Source organism: Anarhichas minor, unplaced genomic scaffold (genome assembly GCF_050575085.1).
Source record: "Anarhichas minor isolate MPS153535 unplaced genomic scaffold, ASM5057508v1 ptg000004l, whole genome shotgun sequence".
Classification (NCBI taxonomy): Eukaryota; Metazoa; Chordata; class Actinopteri; order Perciformes; family Anarhichadidae; genus Anarhichas; species Anarhichas minor.
Window position 1 is genome coordinate 9,003,487 of NW_027466450.1, and position 21,827 is coordinate 9,025,313.

Genomic DNA, 21,827 nt, shown 5'->3' on the forward strand with positions numbered 1-21,827 from the left:
CTCATACAGAGTTTTTAGGACTTGTGGTGCAACAGCGAAGCAACTTCTACATATTCTATATTACTTTGATATATTCTGTCACTATAGCCTACAGATTTAATAGTATATTGTACTATTGGCAGTACTTCATATTGTAAACCCACCTACCACCTCAGCTACCCACTTAAAAAAAGAAGAAAAAAACAAGCAATGGATTATACTTTTTCAGAGAGTGGTTATAGAAAAGGACGAGGAAGTAAACTCACTAGTTGTAGTGATACAGTGTCCATCCCTGGCAATAGTTTACAATGGTATTTAATAATGTAAAAAACAGGAACTGATGTTTACATGATAAGTACGATGATAGGGTGAGTACTTATAAATGATAACAAACCATAATATTCCATTTTATTTATTTATTCATTCATAAAGACAACTCACAATCATTTCTGTATGTGCCAGTGTGAGCCAGCTGGTCAATTTTCAACTGCAGTCCTTCGGGTGTTTTGATGTTTTGAAACCAATAAGGAAAAAAGTCATACAGAGATTATATTGGTCCTCAGTGAATAGTTATACACGTTTAAATCATCGTTTTGAGAAAAAAAAAAATTTGCATATTCAGAAAGTCATACAGTGAATATGTTGATCCTAAGTTGGTAGTTATAAATGGTACGTTACAAAAACTTTCAGATTTTCATGACAAAGTCATACAGTGATCATGAGTAGTAAAAATCATAACTTTGCAAAAAAATAACCTGCCGTATTTCCATTCTCATAACAATAATGTACATTGATTATATTGGATTATAAATGACGTTTCAAAAAAACTTTTATATCTTCATAAAAAAGTCATACAGCGATTATATTGCTCCTAAATGAGTAGTTATAAATGATAACATTGCAAAAAACTTTCATATTTCCATTTTCATAACAAAGTCATACAGCGAGTATATTGGTCCTCTGTGAGTAGTTCTAAATGATAACATTGCAAAAATAATCAAAAATCATATTTTCATTTTCAGAACAATTTCACGTAGTTATATATAAACTGGTCTTCAGTAAAGACTAAAAAAAAAACATCTTTCATTTCAGAAGTTTCAAAACATAAGCATGTCAGTGATACCATTATTTTGTTTATAGTAATGTTTCAATATCACGATATGGCTAGCAGCATCTTGACATGTCAAAAAATCTTTAATTGACTCTGCCAACATGACATGTGCGTTTCTCTCTAATCCCTAATTCACATACGCCTCTACTTTACTGAGAAGCTCAGATGCCTTGTTCAGTGCTGCCATTCCATTCTCTGATTTGAACTGTTCATTTGGAATGTGGGGAAATGGATGATAGTTTGGATACTGAGTCTTTTTGGCATCCACTCCCAGAGTCTTCAGATTCTCGACAATTTGAGGCAGAACTCTCAGTTGGAGGTTGTAGAGCGAAACCTTCATAGCGAGGGCTGAAATGGAGCTGCTGGTGGGATGTTGACCATCTCTTTTAAGCTGTGCAGCTATGAGAGACTTTTCCACTGCTTGATGGATTTTGAACAGACACCACTCTGTGCTCGCCCCACCAATGTCTTTGTAAGCTGCGTTGAGATCACAGCGAGCTTGACGACACCAGCGCTTGGCCTCCTCTTTGTTTGGACTTGGGACATTTTCATTATGGGTCCAAAAGTTGTAGGAATGGTTGTCTCGAGAGAATCTCTCTCGACCATCTCTGTGATGCCTGGCCTCCTGATTCCATTGCTGATAGAAGTTGTTGAAATTTGAGTTCCTGCCTGAATAGGACGAGCCTGCAGTTTTGCCTTTGCCTTTGCCTCTGCTGAGCTCATCAATTTGATTCTGTAAGTATTTGAATGCCTCAGTTGCAAGAAGTTGGCAGTCAGGGTTTTTGTCGGGATGCCATCTAAGGTACAGTCGTTTGATGGCTTTATGCCTCTCCTCCTCAGGAAGCATCCAGATATCTGCCAAACATTTGTCAATTTCTCTTTTGGCTTCATCAACAGATGCTGGTGAGGATCTTGCTGGTGAGGATCTTGTAGATGAACTTGTCGCTGATGGTTTGGAAGAATGGGGCACAGCTCCTGCTAGTGGCACCAGCTCCATGCAAGAAGCTTCAGCAGATGTGCAAGTCCTCCCTCCAGGTTCTGGCTTCTTTTGTCGTTTAAACTGATACAGGTCAAGACAACTGACTTCAATTGGCTCATCTTCTCCAATTTCTATTTTGTATCTTTGTGAATAGGGTCCAGCGTGCCCAGGCAGTTCTTCAACAACAATTGCATAAATGTACTTGTTGTTAGTGTTGTAGCCAACATATTCCCCCTCTTCAAAGTTATTGAGGATGTCCATGTCTAAGGAATCATGCCATTCCTCTGGAATTTCGGATCCAGGGGCTGGTGGATTAAGGACACTTTCAGTTTCAGCACTGTCATGGATCTCATTCTCAGCCAGACAGCTCAGAACATCTTGAAGACTGTCACACATGAGAAGTTGTGCGAGGACTAGGAGTTGGGTTGATTCCATTATGTTACCTAAAAGAGCATTAATCTCTTTTGTCAATTTCATATTGATGTCACTTATCACCTTGGGAGCCATGGTATTGTTGTGTTTCAAGTAAAAGGTGCAACCTTGTTGCCCTTGTTTGACAAAAACATCGGTGTCAGTGGCAGTTTTGTTTAGTGGCTGTTTGTTCACCCAAAGCTTTTTTTTCAGACTTTTGCAGCAAACAATCTGAATACTGCCAAACGTCTTCCTGCACATGTCAGTAGCATCCTCTTGTGTCGTTTCTCCTTTAGACTGCTCTCTGATCAGGCAAATTAGTCCATGTGTAAATGCTCGTGAGGACAGATGTCTGTCAAACCATCCACTAAAATCACAGTCCGCTTCAAGCTCACAAAGCTGCATGTGTGATTCCACTAATTTCTCCTCAGTGAATTGAGTCAGCATTTTAGGCTTGAAATTCTGAGGCAGCAATTGCAGCAATCCTTGATGGTGATATCTGTCACTGCCCAAATGACATTCACTGAGTTTCTCGAGCAACAGGAACTTATTCTCCAGCGCTTCTTCTAACCTTTTGATCTCAAACACTGTGTCATTGTAGTAGATTGTGCATGATGGGTATAGTTTACCATCTACTGCAGGAAGATACAAAGTCTTTACATCGTCAAGGGACTGGTTTCCTTCAGTGTTGATTGACTTGAAAAACTGCTCAACAGCACGTTTCACGGTATTCTGTTGGTTTGGGTTTAGTTGTTGTTTATCACAGGAATCGGCATAAACTGCTGCCAGAACATTACAATACTGAGCTGCAGTAGGTTTGTCCTTTACACCAATTTTCTTAAAGAAGTCTGCGAATATAACATCCAGCGGGGAAATGTTGTACAAATACGGTCTGAACTCACGTTCATCAGGGAGTGAAAAAACCGCACAATCAGTACTCACAAGTACTTTGTCTCTTTCAACCAGCACAACTGGAAGACCAGCCAATGATTGTCCTTCAAACCCGTTTGCTTGCAGATAGGCATACGCACTTCGAAACACCTTAGCACGGGTTTGGATCGACTTGTCAGTTTTACATGGTGACCGACAGATGTCGCTCATGTTCGTGGTTACACAGTGTGAAGGTGGTTGTTCAAGCGCTCCTGCATTCTTCATCAGTTTCAGGAGCTTCTGTGACATATAAACCGGGAGATGTATAATTGGCATTGAAGACCAAATCAATTCTTGATGCTTGGGATCGCTTTCCATCAAAGACCCTCTTATTCCAACAGCAGTTCTCTCAGCAGCAAATGGTTGGTGATAGTTGCACAGTTCTTTTTGAATTTTCACTGGAAAAATGAACTTGATGTCAGCTATTCTCTCCAGAAACTTTCCCCCTTTGTGTTCGTCGTCACTCACTATCTTCAAGGCTGCTTTGAAAATGAGTGATGATTTCTTCTTCAACTCTTCAAGTTGACCGTTTTCTTTTGCTTCTGATTCTACTTGTTGTGCAAAATTGATGATGTCATCTTTTGACACAACATGCTTCATCCCAAGTTCTCTGAGTAAGTCTTTCGGTTTTGTTGGTAGTAGATTTCCTTCACACATCTCAGTCCAAAATCTCTTAGGCACAAATCTCTCCTGGGGCACCATTTTCTTGTATAGCTCGACACTGTCATCAAAGAAATATGATGCCGTCTCCAATCTGCCTTGAGAATTGGGAATTAATTTCACTGTCTTCATTGAGGGGATGATTTTCTCCCTATCCTGAGAGTAACTGAATTGTGGTGTCATTAACAGTTTGAGGCAGTGAAGCATCTGCATCTCTGTGAGTGTGTGTACAATGGGCAGAATGAACTTCATGAAATAGTCCAAATCAGTCAGGGTTTGGATTTCCAATATTTGTGACAGATTGCAGTTATCTGGATTATTTTGGAGAAAAATGCTGCTGCTGTTGGACAGCATGAACAGATCTGGAAATGTATTTGAATACATACTGTTGAGGATAAATACCTGTTTAGGCCCATCGATCCTCACTCTGTTACCATGGATTGTTTCAAATAATGGCAACGACTTGAGGTTTCTCTGATACTTTTGCTTGTCTTTGGACTTGGATACTCCAGACTGCAGGAAACACTGTAGCTCTTTCATCTCTTTATTAGAAAGCTTGGGAAACTCTGAGTGGTTAATGTTGACGACCTGGTCCAACACAGAGCTTTTATCATTCACATCCAGAAGTTCTGAGCCTAGAAGTGAAAGAACATGTAGGCCTACATACGTTGTGAAGAATGCATTGTCAAGCTTCATAAAACCAAGTTTAAAGAGGATGCCTGATATGTCGTTATCTGAGGCAAACTGAATCACACTTGGCATGTCTTTCATTGTTTGCAGAAAGAGCTTGTTGTTTGACCTTGGAAACACAACGGGTAAAATGCAACAGTCACTGAAGAGTTGCCTCACATCACTTAATGTCAGGCCTTGTTTATCACCACTAGATGTTGCAGGTTTAACGTCACTCATTAAGAACTTCCAAAGTGATTTTAACCACTCCAACATGGTCTCGTTTGGGACATGAAGACCACTGTGTCCATCAACTTCACACTTCTGGAGACGCTGCTGAATTAACGGCTTCAGATATTCCGCTGCACAGGGAACCGTCAAACTGTTGACAAGGCTTAAACTTTGTAGAGCATGAATGTGCTCTATGTTGGTCTGATAATCTGCAAATTGGGCCTCGTAGCCAAAGAACAGACCTTCATATCTTGATATCAGTTTAGGAGATTTGGAGTTAAACACTCTCAAAACTTTATCTCTTGTGAGAAGAAGTGGTAGCCCATTGAGTAAACTGGAGTTGTCCTTGGTGACCTTTTTCAAGTCCAAACCATTTAAGCAGAAACTCAAGAGCTTTGACAATCTTGTTTCATCTCTGATCAGAGTGGCAGTTATGGGCAACGGTAACTGCTCATCTGTTTGGGTTGGGTCATTGAGGGGTTTTTCTCTCAGGAAAGTCTGGACAGTTGAAGGATTCACATCTTTCACTTCAATGTCAGCGGATCTGAAACTTCTCCAAACTTGTTGCATGGAAGGCGGAACCAATGTCATTCCAAGATCTTCCAAAATGGGATGGATCTCATCTCTTACTGAGTGTGTCAGGTAAGGTGCCTTAGTTGTCTCAGTTTCTCTGACGTTACACCAGTCAAGGGAGTACTGCATAACTTTTCGGTCTGCAATTATTTGTGTGAAACTCCTCATCACTGGAATCACATCAAGGCCTCTTTCTTTGATTGATCTGTATACCTCGTGTATCATTTCATGCCATTCTTGGCCAACATCTTTGGACACAGTTGGCCAAAAACATACATAGCATGACCTAATATGTTGACAAGGGATTTTCTTTTTCGCAATGCCACAGCTGATGTGATGGAGGAGATCTGCATACAGTGGAGCAATGACATTCTGTCTCAAAGATTCATTCCAGTCAGATTTACGACTCTGCCCATCTTCTTTCCAAAGGCTTCTCCTGGCAGAATCTACCTCAAAGTTTGCATTGATGTGCACTGGCAGTCCAGTTCTCCCTGGCAAAGGAAGTGAACAAAAGGCTTGTCCATTAAAATCCATAGGGCTAGATAGTCCTGGATCTGAACTCTTGCCGATCTTTAAGCTCACACGCGCTGCTATGGCTACTTGGGGAAGTTTGTCTGATAGTGTTAGCTCTCTGTCACCATTGATTTTAAATGAGCCAAACTGTTCCGCAATGATCCATCTAGTTTGTCTTTTCTTGGAGGTTGAAATCAAGGTTTCATAAACAGCCTTGTCTGCCGTTGTTGCTTTGTCAGATTGCAGCGCATTTTGTTGAAGTTTTACAAAAGCCTCTTTTCTTTCTCTGCATTCCTCTGGTACACTTTTTTCAACTTCAAAGATGGTTTCAAGTTCCCCTGAATGTTCCTGGATTTCATGGAATGTTATTTTGCAGATGTTTTTCAGAAACAGAATTAGTCCTTCGGGATCTTCAGAGAGTGCAGAGCATAGTTCTTCCATATCCTCGTCAGTGACTCCATTCAGGGATATTTTAGAGTCGTTTGCCATGGTCCTTAGAGGTAATCTGAACATGGTGCCTTCTTTAAGAGAAAATTGGTCTGGAAGAAAAGATTTGTAGACATCCATGTACATGTTCTTGAAAGTGTCAACTAGGTTATAGCCAGTGCCAGAGAGTGGTTTGTCTGAATAACTTTCAATGTATTTCTGATTGGGATCAGAAATGCAGAGTATTTCATCTCCAGTGAGGATTGAGGGGCAGTCAGTCAGATGGTAAACAGAGTTGAATCCTACTCCGTATTTTCCTGTCTTCCCTGGAGAGTTGTGCTTTCCTCCTTCTCCCAGCTGTTGAATGCCAGCCAGGTCAGTGTCAGAAAACACTTTGTTGTTGAACACACACAGTGCTGGACCCTGCAGCGGGTTCCATTTCTCCCCAAATGTTTTTTTTTTGCCATGATGTCTTTTGTCCCAAACAAAGTGAATTTCTGTTGCCTCTGCATCATCAGCATTTTGAATAAGCTCTTTGAGGATATCCTTCTTAGCTGGATAGGCTGAAATTATGTTTTTAATTCGAACAGTTAGTTGTTCCTGCTGTTCAAACTGAAAAGCAAATGGTGAAGTGTTCTCAACTTCGCAGTTTTGGAGGGTACAATGCCTGGTAGTTTTGATTCCAAAGTGGCATGCCAAAGCACGGGGCATAAACTTGTGACATAATACAACACCTGAAGCGACTGGCATCCATGGGCTGTCGTTGTAAAATATCTCACTTGCAGGTTGTAAAACACCATGTTCGTTGGGTATGAGATAGTCAATAGTTGTTTTCTCTTCTGGCTCATATATCCCTTCTTTGAGAATTGTGAGGCAAATTGTTAGATCACTCTTTGGCAGGGTCTTGTTACCATGTAGAGAGTGCAGTTCCTGAAGCACATTTTGAAACTGAATGGTTGTAAAACATTTTTCAACACCTACACTTTCCCAGAGCCTCCTGAAACCATTGAAGGCAGTTGGAAGAACGTAGAGATAGGGTTTTGCTTCAAATTGCCCACTTTCAGCTACACAATTCACATTTACAAACGTATTGCCAACAAGAATGAATGGGAATGAATTTGCCCTCTGTGAAATTAAAGTGGAATCCCCAGGATCACCGAGCCACAGATCCAGGAACTTATAGCATTCAGATGCTATTTTGTGAAGCATGGACGCGTCAATGGTTTCAGATTGCTCACAGGCTTCTTGCAGCTGCTGAAGCACTTCCTCAGGACTTGGGCTGTCATGAACTCCCAAAATGTGCAGGACTGGATCATTATTGTGTATTTTCAGATTGGTATCAAGCACATGTTGTGTCATGTTAACGAGTGGGGAGCATTTGCCAATGAAAATATCAGTGGGTTTTTGAAATGTTACATTTCTGTCCATTTTTGTGTCACCGGGGGAAAATGCTGGGAGAAATTCAGTCATCCTTAATGTTTCCCAGTGGGGAGAGTCTTCGTCATTCGTGTGACTCTTCATAAGTTCAAGAAGGCAATTCAAATGCACATATGCCTTCTTTTTGTCTGTGCTCCAGGTTTTGGGGATTGTGCCTGCTTTCTGTGTGATGTCTTCCAGCGGGAGATCATCATTTGCCATTCCAAGTTCCAACAAGCGTTGAATCCTTTTGGGGGAGCAAAAGTCATTTTTTGTCCCACCAAGCAAGCGTCCCTCTTCTATTTCAAAAAGACAGGACACTCTCCCTGACGGATTCACAAGTTTCCTGATAAGCTGGAGCTGTCCACCTTTTGTGGGGATGCATGGATAGCAGACCAGTAGTTTGTCAATGTCTTTGTTATTTAGGTCAATAGCATGCAGCACAAGAGTATCTCTAGTCTTAGAATCCATGGTAGTAAGGTTGTTAAACACTACTTCTTGGTAAAACGTGTCCCAGTTCCATGTTCTCTCCTGTAAAACTTTCTCAAGGCCAGACTGTTTGAAGCCATTTCTCAACCACAGTGGAAGAGGAACAACATGGTTGGGTGCTTTTGCATGTTCCTTGCATACCTTCACTACAAGTGCACTGATGTCCTTATCCTCTTCGATGCTCTCATGTAGAAATATGGCATTGTTAATTGAGCACCAATGTTCTCCATCACTAAAGAGCTCTGGGCCAATAGAGTTCTGAGCAATGGTGGAGTACAATGCATCAACCAAAGGCTTGAAAGTATCACTCACTTTCTCTCTATCAGGCAAAAATGTGTGATAACAGTAAGGTTCCAGTTGCTTGTTTTCAGACATTTTCTTTAATGCCAAAAGTGCAGTAACATATGCCGTCACTACTGGATCCTGAAGAAGGGCTTTGTTCCAGTCATGTTTCACCCCACTCTCCCACAGACCTTTTCGGTTACTTGTCACAGCAAATGTTCCATTTACATTGACTGGAAGACCTGTGTGAATGGAAAGAGGGAGGAAGCAAAATGCCTGTCCGACAAGATCTGTTTGTAATGAGGCCAGTTTCCCTGTTTCTGGATCCATCTGCAAAGGCACAGCAACCCCCCCGATGGGCAAAGAGAACCTGGCTTGCTTGTTTTCTTTAAGGGCCATTTGCAACGACCGATGTGTCCCAAAGCAGTTGTACAGTAGCCAGGGCTGGACTTCAGTTACACCAGATTGCTGACTAGTTATTTGGACAATGTTGACTGTGCCGCAGTCAATGACTTCTTCGCATTTTCCATCAAGTTTCATCAATGATGTCTCAGCTCCACTTTGCTTTGACAAATTGGTTTCATCAGTAATCCTCATCGTACTCACAGTGGTTTTGGAGACAGTGAGGACGGTTTCTATTTCATCATCTCTTGGAGGAGTTGATACATTGTTTGAGATACGTTGTAGAGACAATGTATTGATGTTCTTCAAAAACAGCAGGTGCGTTTGTGAATTGTTAGTAAAGTGCTGTTGAAAAGTGATGATATCGTCTTTGTGATACACCTTTGAACTTATTTCTGACTTTAAAGCCTCTTCTTCAGTTCGGAAAGGTAGTCTGATCAGAGTGCCTGGATAGGGCCCAGGGGGACTTTGTCTGCTGAAATTACAATCAAAAATGCGTTCATATGGTCCAAACTGACCAGGAAAGCAATGAAAAAGTCGTTTCTGAGAGAGATCCAGCTTGATTCCAGGATTTGTATTAACTTTGATGTGCTTCTTGAGGTGTGTCACATTTGGATCAAGTATGAGAAGACTGTTGCCACTGAGGATAGAAGGAACATCTGTCACATGATACACAGTATTGAATCCAAGTCCAAACTTTCCAATTTTTTCCACCTTGTTTTCCTTCGAGGCAGAGCCAACTCTGACAACATTTTTCCAATCCTCAGCTGTGAACTGCTCGTTATTAAATGCCCAAAGGCAAGGTCCTTGACAAAGAGTCATGTCAGGGTCAATGAGACTTTCAGGGCTATCTTTGTGTACTCTGAAATCCACCAAGAATTTGCAGGCATCTGCCCCAGCATCCTCTGCATTTTGAATGAGCTCTTTGAAGATGTCACTTTCTTCATCATACTCTTTAAGAATGTTTTTTATCCTCATTGTTATCGGTTCAGATTGTCCACACTGTTCTATTCCCACTAACTCTGGATCAAGGATGTGGGTACTGAGAAATCGGATGTTAAACCATTCAGCAGCTGCTTTTGGGATTTCTTCATGTACAACGTGAATTTCTTCCTCGCTGTACGTAAGCTCCTTCAACCCATTTTTGCTGACATCACAGAAGACTGCGGTTGACAGTGGTTTTAGGGTATGTTGTTCACCCTCTATGAGGACTGGCACTGGGGTGTCATCCTGAACTGTCTTCTTCTCTCTCCACAGCCAGTTAAGAATTTCTACTGACACCTTTACCTCAGAGGCATTTGCAAATGGCTGTTGCCTTTCTTCAATGGTTTTCTGGATGGAATAAAGAATACCAATAATTTCTTCATCTGAAAGCGACATTCTCAGGCCAAACTCTCGGAGCAAGTTCTTGTATGGCCGAAATTCATTTGGCACCTTCCCAATGTAAGAGCTCAGATCAAGATTTGGTGGGTAGTCTAGAACCAGATCCTGCAGTGATACAAACTGGTTGTGGCTCCACAGCCAGGGTGTGTCCTTGTTCATCTTTGTTGAATATACAGAAATGTGGTCTTGCATGTGTTTGTAAATGCTATGCAACTCCTTTTTGAAATCCGCATTTGTGTCAGGATCAGACATTTCCTGTGCTTTTGATGTCAAGACTGACAAATTCTCGATCACTTTTTCAGGTGGGGGCAGGCGTTTCAGACCAAGTTGGCTGCTCATTCTGTCACTGAACTTTTCCACCAGAGGCATCACATGCCCAACAATGTTGTTGTACACAGAATCTCTTATTTCATTCGGGCAGAAGAAAGAAGTTGTCTGGTAAGAATTACCAGGATTAGGACATGGGATCCATTTTAGCATCTTGAGGCGATGAAGCTGGTCTTCAGAAAACTTTGAGAGTAGATCATTTGTGTCCAACATCTTCAAGAGCACCTGAGCTCTATTGAGAGCTTCAGTTCGAGAATCAGCATGACGTCTATCAATCAGTGTGGCGGCTTGAAGCAAGTGCTCAGGTGACACATCTACTTCTTTATATAGCAATCCGAGATCTGTTAGGCTTTGAAGCATCTGTGATGTGTGAGTGTATGAAGGTGGGGGGAAGAAATCAGACTCAAAAATGACTTTAAAGTTTTCAATTCTTGGATCAAAAAAGCTTGAGGTCTTTTTCAGATTTCCATTCACTTCAATGAAGCTCAAGTCCTTACATCTGCCTTTCAAGGTCTGACTTTGAGAGAAAAGGATATCGCCATGCTGTAAAATCCAAGTCATGATTTTCTCAGTGTCTTCTTTTCTGCAAGTCCCCCTCTCGATACAATCAATGAGAAGATTGGTCGCGTCAGTGGTGCTCAAGAGTTTAACTTTGAGCAGCTGTAACAGTCTGCGATCAGCCTCAGTTGCACACTTCACAACGGAATCGGGCATAGGGAACTCTGCTGGTACCGTTAGACCAGAAATTAGATCCACAGCTTGTTTTGATTGAGCTGCAACACAGGAACCTTTCATGGTCTGAAACAGAGGCAACTTTGAGAGTAAATCGTTCTCAGTGGTTGAGAGAGCATCCACACGAGGATCCAGATGAGAGAGATAATCTTTCAGTTCTTCTCGTGCTTTGTAAGATGCAGTCTTGAATTCTCTGATGAGATTCTGAGAATCTAAATTTGCCAAGACTTTCATGACACTCCTTGGAGATGGGCACAGCACATACGAGTCGAGGTCTTTGTGTGTGAGCCAATCGTTTCCTCTCACCACTGTGCCACCGACTTTGTTCACCAACTGAGCTATTTGTTCTGGCAAGTTCATCTGCTTGCTTTTCTGAAAAATGAGGGTTGTTTGCCGCTCTAGTCTTGCTAGTGACACAGACTGACTGACAGAGACGGGACTGACTGGTATTAATGGCATTCCAGTGAAACTACTTAACTCTTTGAAGTGAGTGTTGAGAAATTTCCAGAATTCTTGGAGCCAGTCTAAGGGTGGATGTTGGCTGCTGCTGCTGATGTCCCAGGTAACAAGCCCCGTCTTCATCTGCTTCCAGTCCTGTGGCAAATACCTCCTTGTATATTCGGCAACGTGGTGTGCTTTAATGTTGATGACCTTGAAGAAATCTGAAAAATAGATTTAAAAAATATATATATACATAAATGTTTGTGTAGTGTGAAAACATGCAGATGACAGATGTAAATAACTTTCAAATCACTTTACTATAAAATGACATTTCCTACTTTGTCTGGCCAGTTCTTTCAGGTGGGTACTGCAGGCTGGATTGAGATCATCTGGGATGAAGAGATGTTTGCAGAATGGTAGCAAGACTCTGCACAGAAGATAAGTTTGTTCATTGTGCATGTAACAAAAACAAGGACATTGGCATATGATCTTGGTGTACATTGAGTGACCAAATATTTATTCTTTTACAATCTAAACAGAAATAAATAATAGTAATTGTCAAATAATATACTGAAGCAAGTGTGAGCCAATCAATACAAATGATCCTAGGTTTGGCTTTGGGGAACTGCCGCCAACATTTGGAAACGTAGTATGTAATAGCTTTAGTAGCTTGTGATGTAATTGCTTTAAATTACATAAAATTATTATAAACTTCTGTTAATCTATTTAATATCTAGACTGTAAAGAGAATGAAGCCAAAAATGTAAAACATACCTTGGAAATTCTTTGCTGTGAATTAAAGCAGTGTCCTCCTCTTTGTTTGAGAAAGATCTGAAAGAGCCATCGTTGAGTGGAAGTAGCTGAAGACCCTCGAGTTCTCTGTATTTGCCATCACTTAAGACATATTCCAAAAGCCAGAGTTTGTCGTCTTTAGAGATGATGTGCACCCTACGGAGAATGTCCCTTAGGAAAGTTGGAGTCACGTGTTTTAGGGTGTTGAAGTGTGGATAAGCCTCCTTTATAGCTCTTGCAACACTACCTGGTAAAGTGACAAGATTTTCTCCACATGAAACCAAAGTCCTTTTAATGGCGGCCACTATGTCAGGGCTTGTTGGTCCATTACAGGGGAACACGGCTTCCGATAGAGTGATGAACTCTCTTTCATCTTTGGCAAGAGAGAGGACAGCCACATTCTGTCGGAATAAGTGATGAAAAACATCCAGAGCAACGGCATGCCACTTGTCTTTGTGCTTTATCTGGGCGATATCTGGCCAAAGATCGTACACGGAAGAGACAGGCAGAATAGATTCTTGGGCAAGTTTGATGGCATCTTGCATGATCATGAGGTATGCCTGTGGGAGCACCTCCTTCATCAGCAATTCATTCCACACAGCATGTTCGTCATGTTTCTGGTCTTCCTCTTGCCACTTGATGTGTCTTCTGTTGTCCGTGAGGCCAAAGCACGCGTTGATATAAACTGGGAGTCCCGTCTTGTTGGATTCATTGTTTGGGAGAGGAAGAAAGCAGCTCAGTCTACTCTCACTACAGTCTCTCTTCTCACCACAAGGGAATGCCAAGTCAACTTGAGGGAAAAAGCTCAACTTTTTTGCAAGTGAATCAAGATTTTCCACATTGCCTTCTTTCATGGTACATGTTGTCACAAGCCACTTTGTTTCTTTTTGGTCCTCTGAGTTGAGGGTTATCAATTTGAACCTTGTTGAACCCTCGACGATTGACTCCTCTTCTGACTCCAGAATGACATCTGTGGGGACTGAGGAGTTCACTTCAAGTCTGGTGTTAACAGTGCCATGTACATCGATATGTATCAAGGACACAGAGGTCACATTTTTCAGGAACAGAAGGCTCAAGTCTGCATCCATAATGAAGCTATCAAAAAGCTCAACCACCTTGTTAGAGTCATATAGATTATCTGAAATATCTGATGCCTTATTGCGCAAGGGGAACCTGAAAAGTGACCCGTCAAAGTGCTGATCCTCCATGATGACTTTTGACCATTCTCGTTTGCTTACAAGTGAAACTATATCTCGAAAGGGTTGGAACTGATCATGCATAGTAGTTAGAGCTTCTTGGTGTTCTGCATCATCCAACGACCACAGAAAACCCCCCCTCCTTTCTCCAAATATTGTTTCTTGGGGGTCCATCATGCCAAGGTGCTCTGAACTGAATATACTTGGCACATCTGTGAATGAAGTAAAACAGATATTGCCCCATGAATTTACTTTGCATGTTCTCTAAAGACAAAAACTCAAGCTAAGACAATTCGCTATACAAGTGTATCTGTACATAGTTTCACCTGTTATGTGGTAAACAGAGTTGAAGCCGATTCCAAACCTCCCGACTTTGTTTGGGTCATTGCGCTTGCCACTGCGTCCTGCCATCTGAATTCCCTTCCAGTCATCCTCGGTGAACGCTGCATTGTTGTAGGCGTAGAGAGCAGGACCTTTGCAAACACAATAATAATTTAATGTGTTCATTCATTTTTTCAATTTGGTGATTCCTGACAATAATAGGCAACAAATCTAGAGAGCTGGTTAATATTAATTCCTCCAGCTGGGCACCAATACGAGTTCAGTGACATAATGACCCTTACTTCTTCTATAGGTTCCTTGCACTGTCGCAGGAAGTAAACTAGGACACATTATGAAGGTTTACGTTGAAAAGTGTGAAATGTTCTATAACTGCTGATGTTGAAATCGATCCCAGCATGCATTGAGTGAGGTATAATGGTTTAAGAGGCTGAGGTTGAAAACATATAATCAGTAGACATGAGGCAATTTCCGCCAGAAGGTCTCAATATTGTAAAGTGTTGACTAAAATAGGAACATTTTAAGCTCTTTTAATATCCTAATGTGGTGACCACAGTCTATTGTACATTTAGAGAAATGTAGAAAAGACATCCTTATTTCTGCTGAATATAAATGATTTAGCATATTAGACCCTAATGCTATCTTATCAAGTGATCATAAGAACAAAGTTTGTGTCAGGTCGCCAGAAAATGTATTGTCAAGATAAAAATTAATTTAGTTTTAATGAATAAAACATTGCACTTTTTCTCTTTGGTAAAACAACCTGGACTATGGGAGGAAACCCACATGACAACAACAATCGCATACAAACTCCAGGGCTGACATTTTGATTACTGGCTAAGAATATTTGCTCTTATCAATTTTCTCATATACATTTTTGTTGAAAAATACATCACGACTGTTGTAGATGCGACATACCTTGGTATTCTCCCAATTCATTGGTCCAAAGGCTCTCAGTCCCATAGCTTCTCTCATCATGGATGAAAACCACTTCCGTGGCTTGAGCATCATCTGCATTTTGAATCAGCTCCTGTTGTCAGATAAAAACAATAACCATTAGAGCTTAGCAGACCAAATCTAATACTCAAGGATTACCACGTTCCTCTGCACAACTGCCACTATGCCAAGCTCCAAATATGGGCAACATAAGAGTATAGTTAAAGCCCCAGCACACCCTTAGTCCAACTACACAGGTGTTTTCACTTCAACTATGTTGCCTAATTAGACCCCGTCTCAGGACTGTGTGGGCGTGTACAAACTATGCTTGATTGACATGGGAAACCCATTCCCCTTTATCGTTCTCATTAGTGCATAGTGCTTGGCGAAATGTCCTTTCCAGCACATCTCCAACCAGTTTCCACAAGACTGAGGGTCAAATCAGCGAGAGTAATTCAAAACACCTTTGTGGGCGTGCAGAGTGCCACTTTAAGAAGAGTGAGAAATTGATAGACTATCAACATTACATGGAGTTACCAGTTGATTTATTACACCCAAGGCTAAATCTAATACAATCAAATTCAGTGGCTCTGTCATAAATGTGGTTTATTATGTTCAGTTTTGTTGACATTGCCTCAGAAAGTCATTTCTGGTCATTTTTGAGGGTGTAGTTTGTAGTGTTGTTGAATTGTATCGACTTATATTTACATATAATTTTATGATGAATGGAACTGGTATCTGAAGTGTATAGTCAAATGGAAAATAACTCCAATGTTTGAGTCAATTAACAAGAAGCAATCCAGTGTTAACATGTGTTGATAATAACTGTTTTATCAGTGCTTTTTTTACTGTTGGGACTTCACAATGTGGTTGAGACAAAGGAATTTTGCCTACCTAGCAGTTCAACAGCCTGATTCGAGTTTAACCACACCAAACCCCACCAGACAGTAAATCTCATCTATATGTGAGATTTGGGTCCAAACCAACACTGGGGTCTCATTGGAGGAGGGCTATAGGCACCACGGGGGACCTCTGTGATACGGCCATGATGTCACCGAGACATATCAGTGCTACCACCAAAGCTGAAGACAGAAATTCTAAGAAACGCACCGTCCGCTACGAAGCAATTTCAAAGTAAGACGCTTTTGTCTGGGCAGAGATAGGTCATAGTGTATTTGTAACCTTGTTTGTTTTGTTTTTAATTTTAACTGTAATGTTAACGTGTTATTGTGCATTTTTACAGACCACCGAGTTCCGTGTAAAAATGACTGTTGTGTTGTTTCAATGCTGTTGTAAGAGTGCTGATCCATACAGCTATAATAGTGTTTAAATCCACCACCACGAGTAAGGTTGATAATCTGTGCTTTGTTAGTTAAAGGTCCAGTGCTGCATCTGCCGAATCTGAGTTTGCCAGTCAGGTTTCTGTGTGATAAAGTAACAGTTGCTAATTTTACTGCGGCGGTGAGGGTCTGCCTTGTTTTTAGTGTTTTTATTCTCCTTATTGTTTAATTAAACTAACCCACACAAACATACAGGTTGTGTTGTTATGCTCATCTCAGACGTATGTGGTGTGTAAGCACGGCCTGTATTGTGTGCCTCATTAGACCATTAAATAATCGTTGATTCTATGCCATTTTTGTAGTTTTGCGTAGCATAATCACAGACGAGACAATTTCGCCATCTTTGTAGTTTTCTCTCTCCTCCGCCATTTTGTAGTCTCACGTGGTTACGAGATCACATCCGCCATTTTGTAGTTTTGCATAGCGTAATCACATACGCGATTGCGGCCGCCATTTTTGTAGTTCTCTCTCCCTCCCCTTGTTATTGTAATTGTTAGTTTATATTATTGACTTGATCAGTATTGTTAGAAGTAAATAAACTCGGTTATACTTTAAAGAGCAGTTTTCTGAGATTACTTTGTGTATGTGTATTGTGATAATAGCTGGATATCGTGGCTTGTGTTTGAATTCAACCTTCACTGTTCACTCTTAATGTGCAATAGCACTTTGACTATGGGCAGTTTGAGTGTCACGGTCTTGGTTTAGTTTGTTTCCCCGTTTTATTTTGCCTCGTGTCCCATGTTGACTTCACTTCCCGCCTTTGTGATTGTGTGCCCTGCCCCTGATTGATTCCCTGTGTCTAATCACCTACACCTTCCCAGTGTATTTAAACCCTGTTCCCCGTCTGTGTTGGTTCGTCCGTTCTGCTCTACTTCCCGGAATATTCCCTGCTATCCTGTATGTATCCCTCGTGCCTTTTTCCAAATTACCTGATCCCGTTTAGTGTTTTGCCCGTTCTGGTTTTCCTTGGATTTTGTGTTACACATTTTTGGACTTTTGGAAGTTGTGTTTTTAACATTGTCTTGGTTATTAAAAAACAGCATTTATTCTTCTGCTCCCCGTGTCTCTCTGAATTTGAGTCCATCCCCTAGTTTGGTTATTGGTCCCTGATCTCAGGGTGGTGCCCCGTTATTCATATTTGTATTAATGTCAACAATTTAATTTTCATACTTGCTGATAACCAAACAAGCTCCTGCCAGATCCCAACATTACCAGAACATTTGGACACATCATTGTCGGAATAGTATAGATGCTATTGATATTATAAATGAGTTAGTTAGTAATCAGTTTCAGGTTCCTAGTACTGTGCGTGTTAGAGCACTGTTTTGGCTTACTTGTAAACTTAAATAGACTCGTTTTTATATAGTAACACCCGTGCTTTTCCTACCATGACAACTGAAAATTTCTGCTGTGAAAAACAACAACTTATGGGAGCATGTTTTACGCCACAGTGTCAAGCTAAGCAAATGAAAAAGATTAGAAAATTGGCAGATTACTCAGCATGACCCTAACATTGGATACATTTTTGTTGAGCAGTGTCTTAAACAGGCTCTCACAGTTGGTGACATTACATGAAGTTATTTACCTCCAACACAAAGGACTGCTTCACTGACCAGTTAACCCAAATGAGATTTCTATTGTGGGGAATACAGCCAATGTGTCAACATTAAACAGAAACGGTCTTCATTTGTTTGCCATTATTATTTAACAGGGCACAATACATTCAATTCAAAAAGATGTTGGCAAAACCTCACTTGCTCATGAATGTGTTCTCCCTGGGTGGGGGCCCCTCTGGTTTTATACAATTAAAAACCAATGTCATCCATGCATTCATTGAGTGTGACACATCATTTGTTGTTTTATTGACAGGACAAAAAGTGCAATTTGAATATTTCGTTCATATTTCGTATCCTAAAAGTCTGTAAATCAAATAAAATCACCTGTTTTCAGGATTCAAAATAATTCAAACAGGATCAACATGTTTAGCAACCACGCTGGTCATACCAAAAGAAATGGACTTCCAAAATCCATGTGTATTAGCTGGATCTAAAGAATAATGCTATCCATCAGTGAGAAAATATGAAATGCTATACAAAGAAATTATTACAAACCAGTATTTGACGGAGCATTTTACCCACCTTCAAAATTTGTCCACCATCTGGATACCGACGGAGAATATCTTGCAGGTAGTCAATGAAGGGCGGAGCTGTTGCCCCAAAGGACGTTCTAAACAAAGCGGGAGAATTAAAGAGTCAGAAACTAGAGTTAAAATTAAAATCAACACAGAGTGAGTCCTCCTGAAGCAATTAAGGTAGGAAGAGATGGGATTTGAGTCAAGTTCCACCAGCATGTATTATGTTTTACTTACTTCTGTACAATAAAACAGTAAAAAATTAAGAGCCTGAAGTTACAGTCCAAACAAGATGTTAGGCATAAAGGCAATATACAGCCATACACATTAAACTTCCTCAAAAAAGCAATCTATACAATCCTCGGGCTGGGGATGACATGATTTCAACTCAAATGTTGCTTCACTGCACTTTGGTCAACATAGCATGTTATTCCCTTGATGGTTCAGTTTGCACATAAAACAAGCTAAAAAGAGAAGTGCAGCTCACCCAGTTTTTTTCTTGGTCTTCGAACTCATCCTTTCAGGCTCAGAGGCTGTAAGAGAGTCAGAGTACATGGCATTACATTGCAGAACAATTCCATGTTATGGCTGCACCTGCTGCCACACAGCTAATGTAAGTGTCGGTAACACTCCTGCACAAATTTAGTTTTCTATAGTTAATTTATCCTTTCGTTGAGTTTTGTTTATCTGTTGACATTATGCACATTGCAGGCGACTCAGCAAACAGATGGTACATTGCTTTTGTTTCACACACAACTGTGTACATACATCATACTCATTTAGTATTGTTGGCAGTTGTGCACATATTTAGTTAACTTCTAAACAGCAACACTGGATGACTTTGATGAGGTCATGGAAATCTTGGCAGACTGGAGCAAAGGAAGCACCTCAATCAGCGGCGCCTTTAAATACAGGAAGTGGCCAATTGGAATGTACCAAGTGTCCGCCACATCATGGGGGATTTGGGATTTATGGCTTGGAGATTTTGTTTATATCTTTAAAGTACATTAGTTTCATTGGTGCTCTATTTTTTGGTTAATTACTGAAATATTTAAATTGATAAACTTATTGTCCTGATTCTTATAGTTGTAGTTTAGTGGCGGGTCTTTGTTAAATCTGTGTTATAAAAACTCGTCTGATCAATGCAATGTGCCACCTGGCCATCAGAAACTAATCACTCACACACCGATGGCACAGCCTTCTTCTGATTAGAGGACGAGCCGCTCTGCCTCACCTGAGGCGCTCACAGCGGTAGTCTAACTAGGGCTAGTCTAACACGGAAATAACAATATAGCAGTATATTGATTTGAAAATACTGAAAAAGTTTGTATCCCTCTCTGGTGGAATTGTAGGCTGATCACACTGTTCACGCCAAACCAGGAAATGGATCCATGCAGAAATTTATATCAGACTTTATACAAAATAAATACATCAATTAGCTTTCGATGGCATTTGAGCGAAAAGTACAAAACAATTATAAATCCTAATCTCTGAGAAAACGCCCCGTTTGTTTTCATGAGTATTTCAAATGTAACTTATTTCGCGGATACATTTCTCTGGCATTAAATAGTTTCCTCTGTATGTTGGATATCGCTGTACGCATTTTCCTCCAATAATTACCGTGTATTTAGTTAATTTATTTACTCTGATATGCTAATCAAATAATACTTATGACACATTGGTTAAAACAAACGTAAAGTTACCTGAGTCATATTTGTGAAGAGTCGCATCAGTTCTGCGGCTTCCAAGTTTGCGAAAGAAACTAATGATGATCCATCAGTTCTACTATTTATAAAGGCTGCTGATGTCCAACCCCAAAACCACACGTCGTTCTGTCTCTTTTGTTTTCCACACATCGTGTGTCATTCGTACGAAACGAAACTTAAGTAAGACGCAAAATCAAAGCTAAAGACAGGCCGTTTCTTCTTACATCTACAATGAAATGAAACTATTAAGTTTCGAGTTTCGAGGCACGGAGGCATCGTGTCCGTGTAAAGTTTCTGAATGCAGCTCACTACCAAAGACAACAAATCATAAATCTAGCTACAATATCATCATGATGTGTCGGTTGTATCTGTGATGTTGGATTACTAAAGCACACCTTATAAAGGGAACATTCATAGTCAGTTTAGTTCATATTTTGTGTTTTTCCTCGTGAGTTGTAATGCACTGACTCTCACTTAAAGACAGTTATTCCTCCTCTCGCTAGATGATGCTGCAGGCTGCAGCCTGTCGTCGGTACAAACCGGGCAGCTTCTTGCAGGAAGACGCAGGGCAACAAAAAGCTATACCCTCGTTGTAATCGGGCTGTGTTATTGTGATGTTTTAACTGCGCTTACGAGACAATTGCGTTCAGCACGTGCAACATTTTCTTAGGAAGAATGAACACGGTACGTAAAATCTTGTGTTAATCTGGTTCAGCCTTGATCTGCTGTAATATAGGTGCGTCTACCTTCAGCTACACCACTATAAAGCAGAATAATCATGATGGTTTAATCCCTTTTAGATGTCCCTGTGATCTGTCACACAGTGACAACCTCCCACTCTGGATGTAGATTGCACCATGTTGGATAAGACCAGCGATAAAGACCAGCAGACTGGGCACTGCTCAGACTGTGGATGCAGCCTACCACAGCCTGACTCTGATTCAGCCGACACCCCAGCCCCTCCTAAACAGCAGCGTGTGGACAAAGCAGCCCGTACTTCCAAATGTCCAAAGTGCCAGGCGGGCAGCAGCCTCCCTAATGGGCGACGTCCACACCGCCGCCTCCGTCTGGAACCTCACAGCTGCAGCCTGTGCTCCAAAACCTTCATCTCCTCCACCCACCTGGCCCTTCACGTGGCCTCCCACAACAAGGAAAGGAAGTTCAGATGTAGCACCTGTGGCAAGTACTTCCATCAGTCCTCCCACCTGATGGCCCACAAGATCATCCACAGCGGGGACAGGCCATTTAAATGCCCAGAGTGCGGTAAGACCTTCGGCCGAGCCTCACATCTGAAGACCCACCAGCGTCTCCACACGGATGAAAAGCCCTTCAAGTGCACCTATTGTGACAAGTCGTTCACACAGAAGGCTGGGCTCCTGGCACATGTACCTGTACCTGCACATGTACATACACCGAGACAGTGTAGCTGAAAC

At 41.1% G+C, this 21,827-nt stretch overlaps 1 protein-coding gene across 1 annotated transcript; it reads right to left on the reverse strand.

The window, feature by feature from the left end:
* Positions 1-375: 375 nt before the first annotated feature.
* Positions 376-20,515, reverse strand: LOC142968657 (sacsin-like). The gene is made up of 8 exons (XM_076108635.1): positions 20,392-20,515; positions 19,176-19,221; positions 18,696-18,783; positions 15,200-15,311; positions 14,269-14,415; positions 12,729-14,154; positions 12,293-12,381; positions 376-12,175 (listed from the first exon to the last, which is right to left on the reverse strand). The coding sequence occupies exons 2-8, from the start codon at positions 19,202-19,204 to the stop codon at positions 1,218-1,220; spliced, it is 12,849 nt and encodes a 4,282-aa protein (XP_075964750.1). The 5' UTR covers positions 19,205-19,221; positions 20,392-20,515; the 3' UTR covers positions 376-1,217.
* Between the last annotated feature and the right edge of the window lie 1,312 nt (positions 20,516-21,827).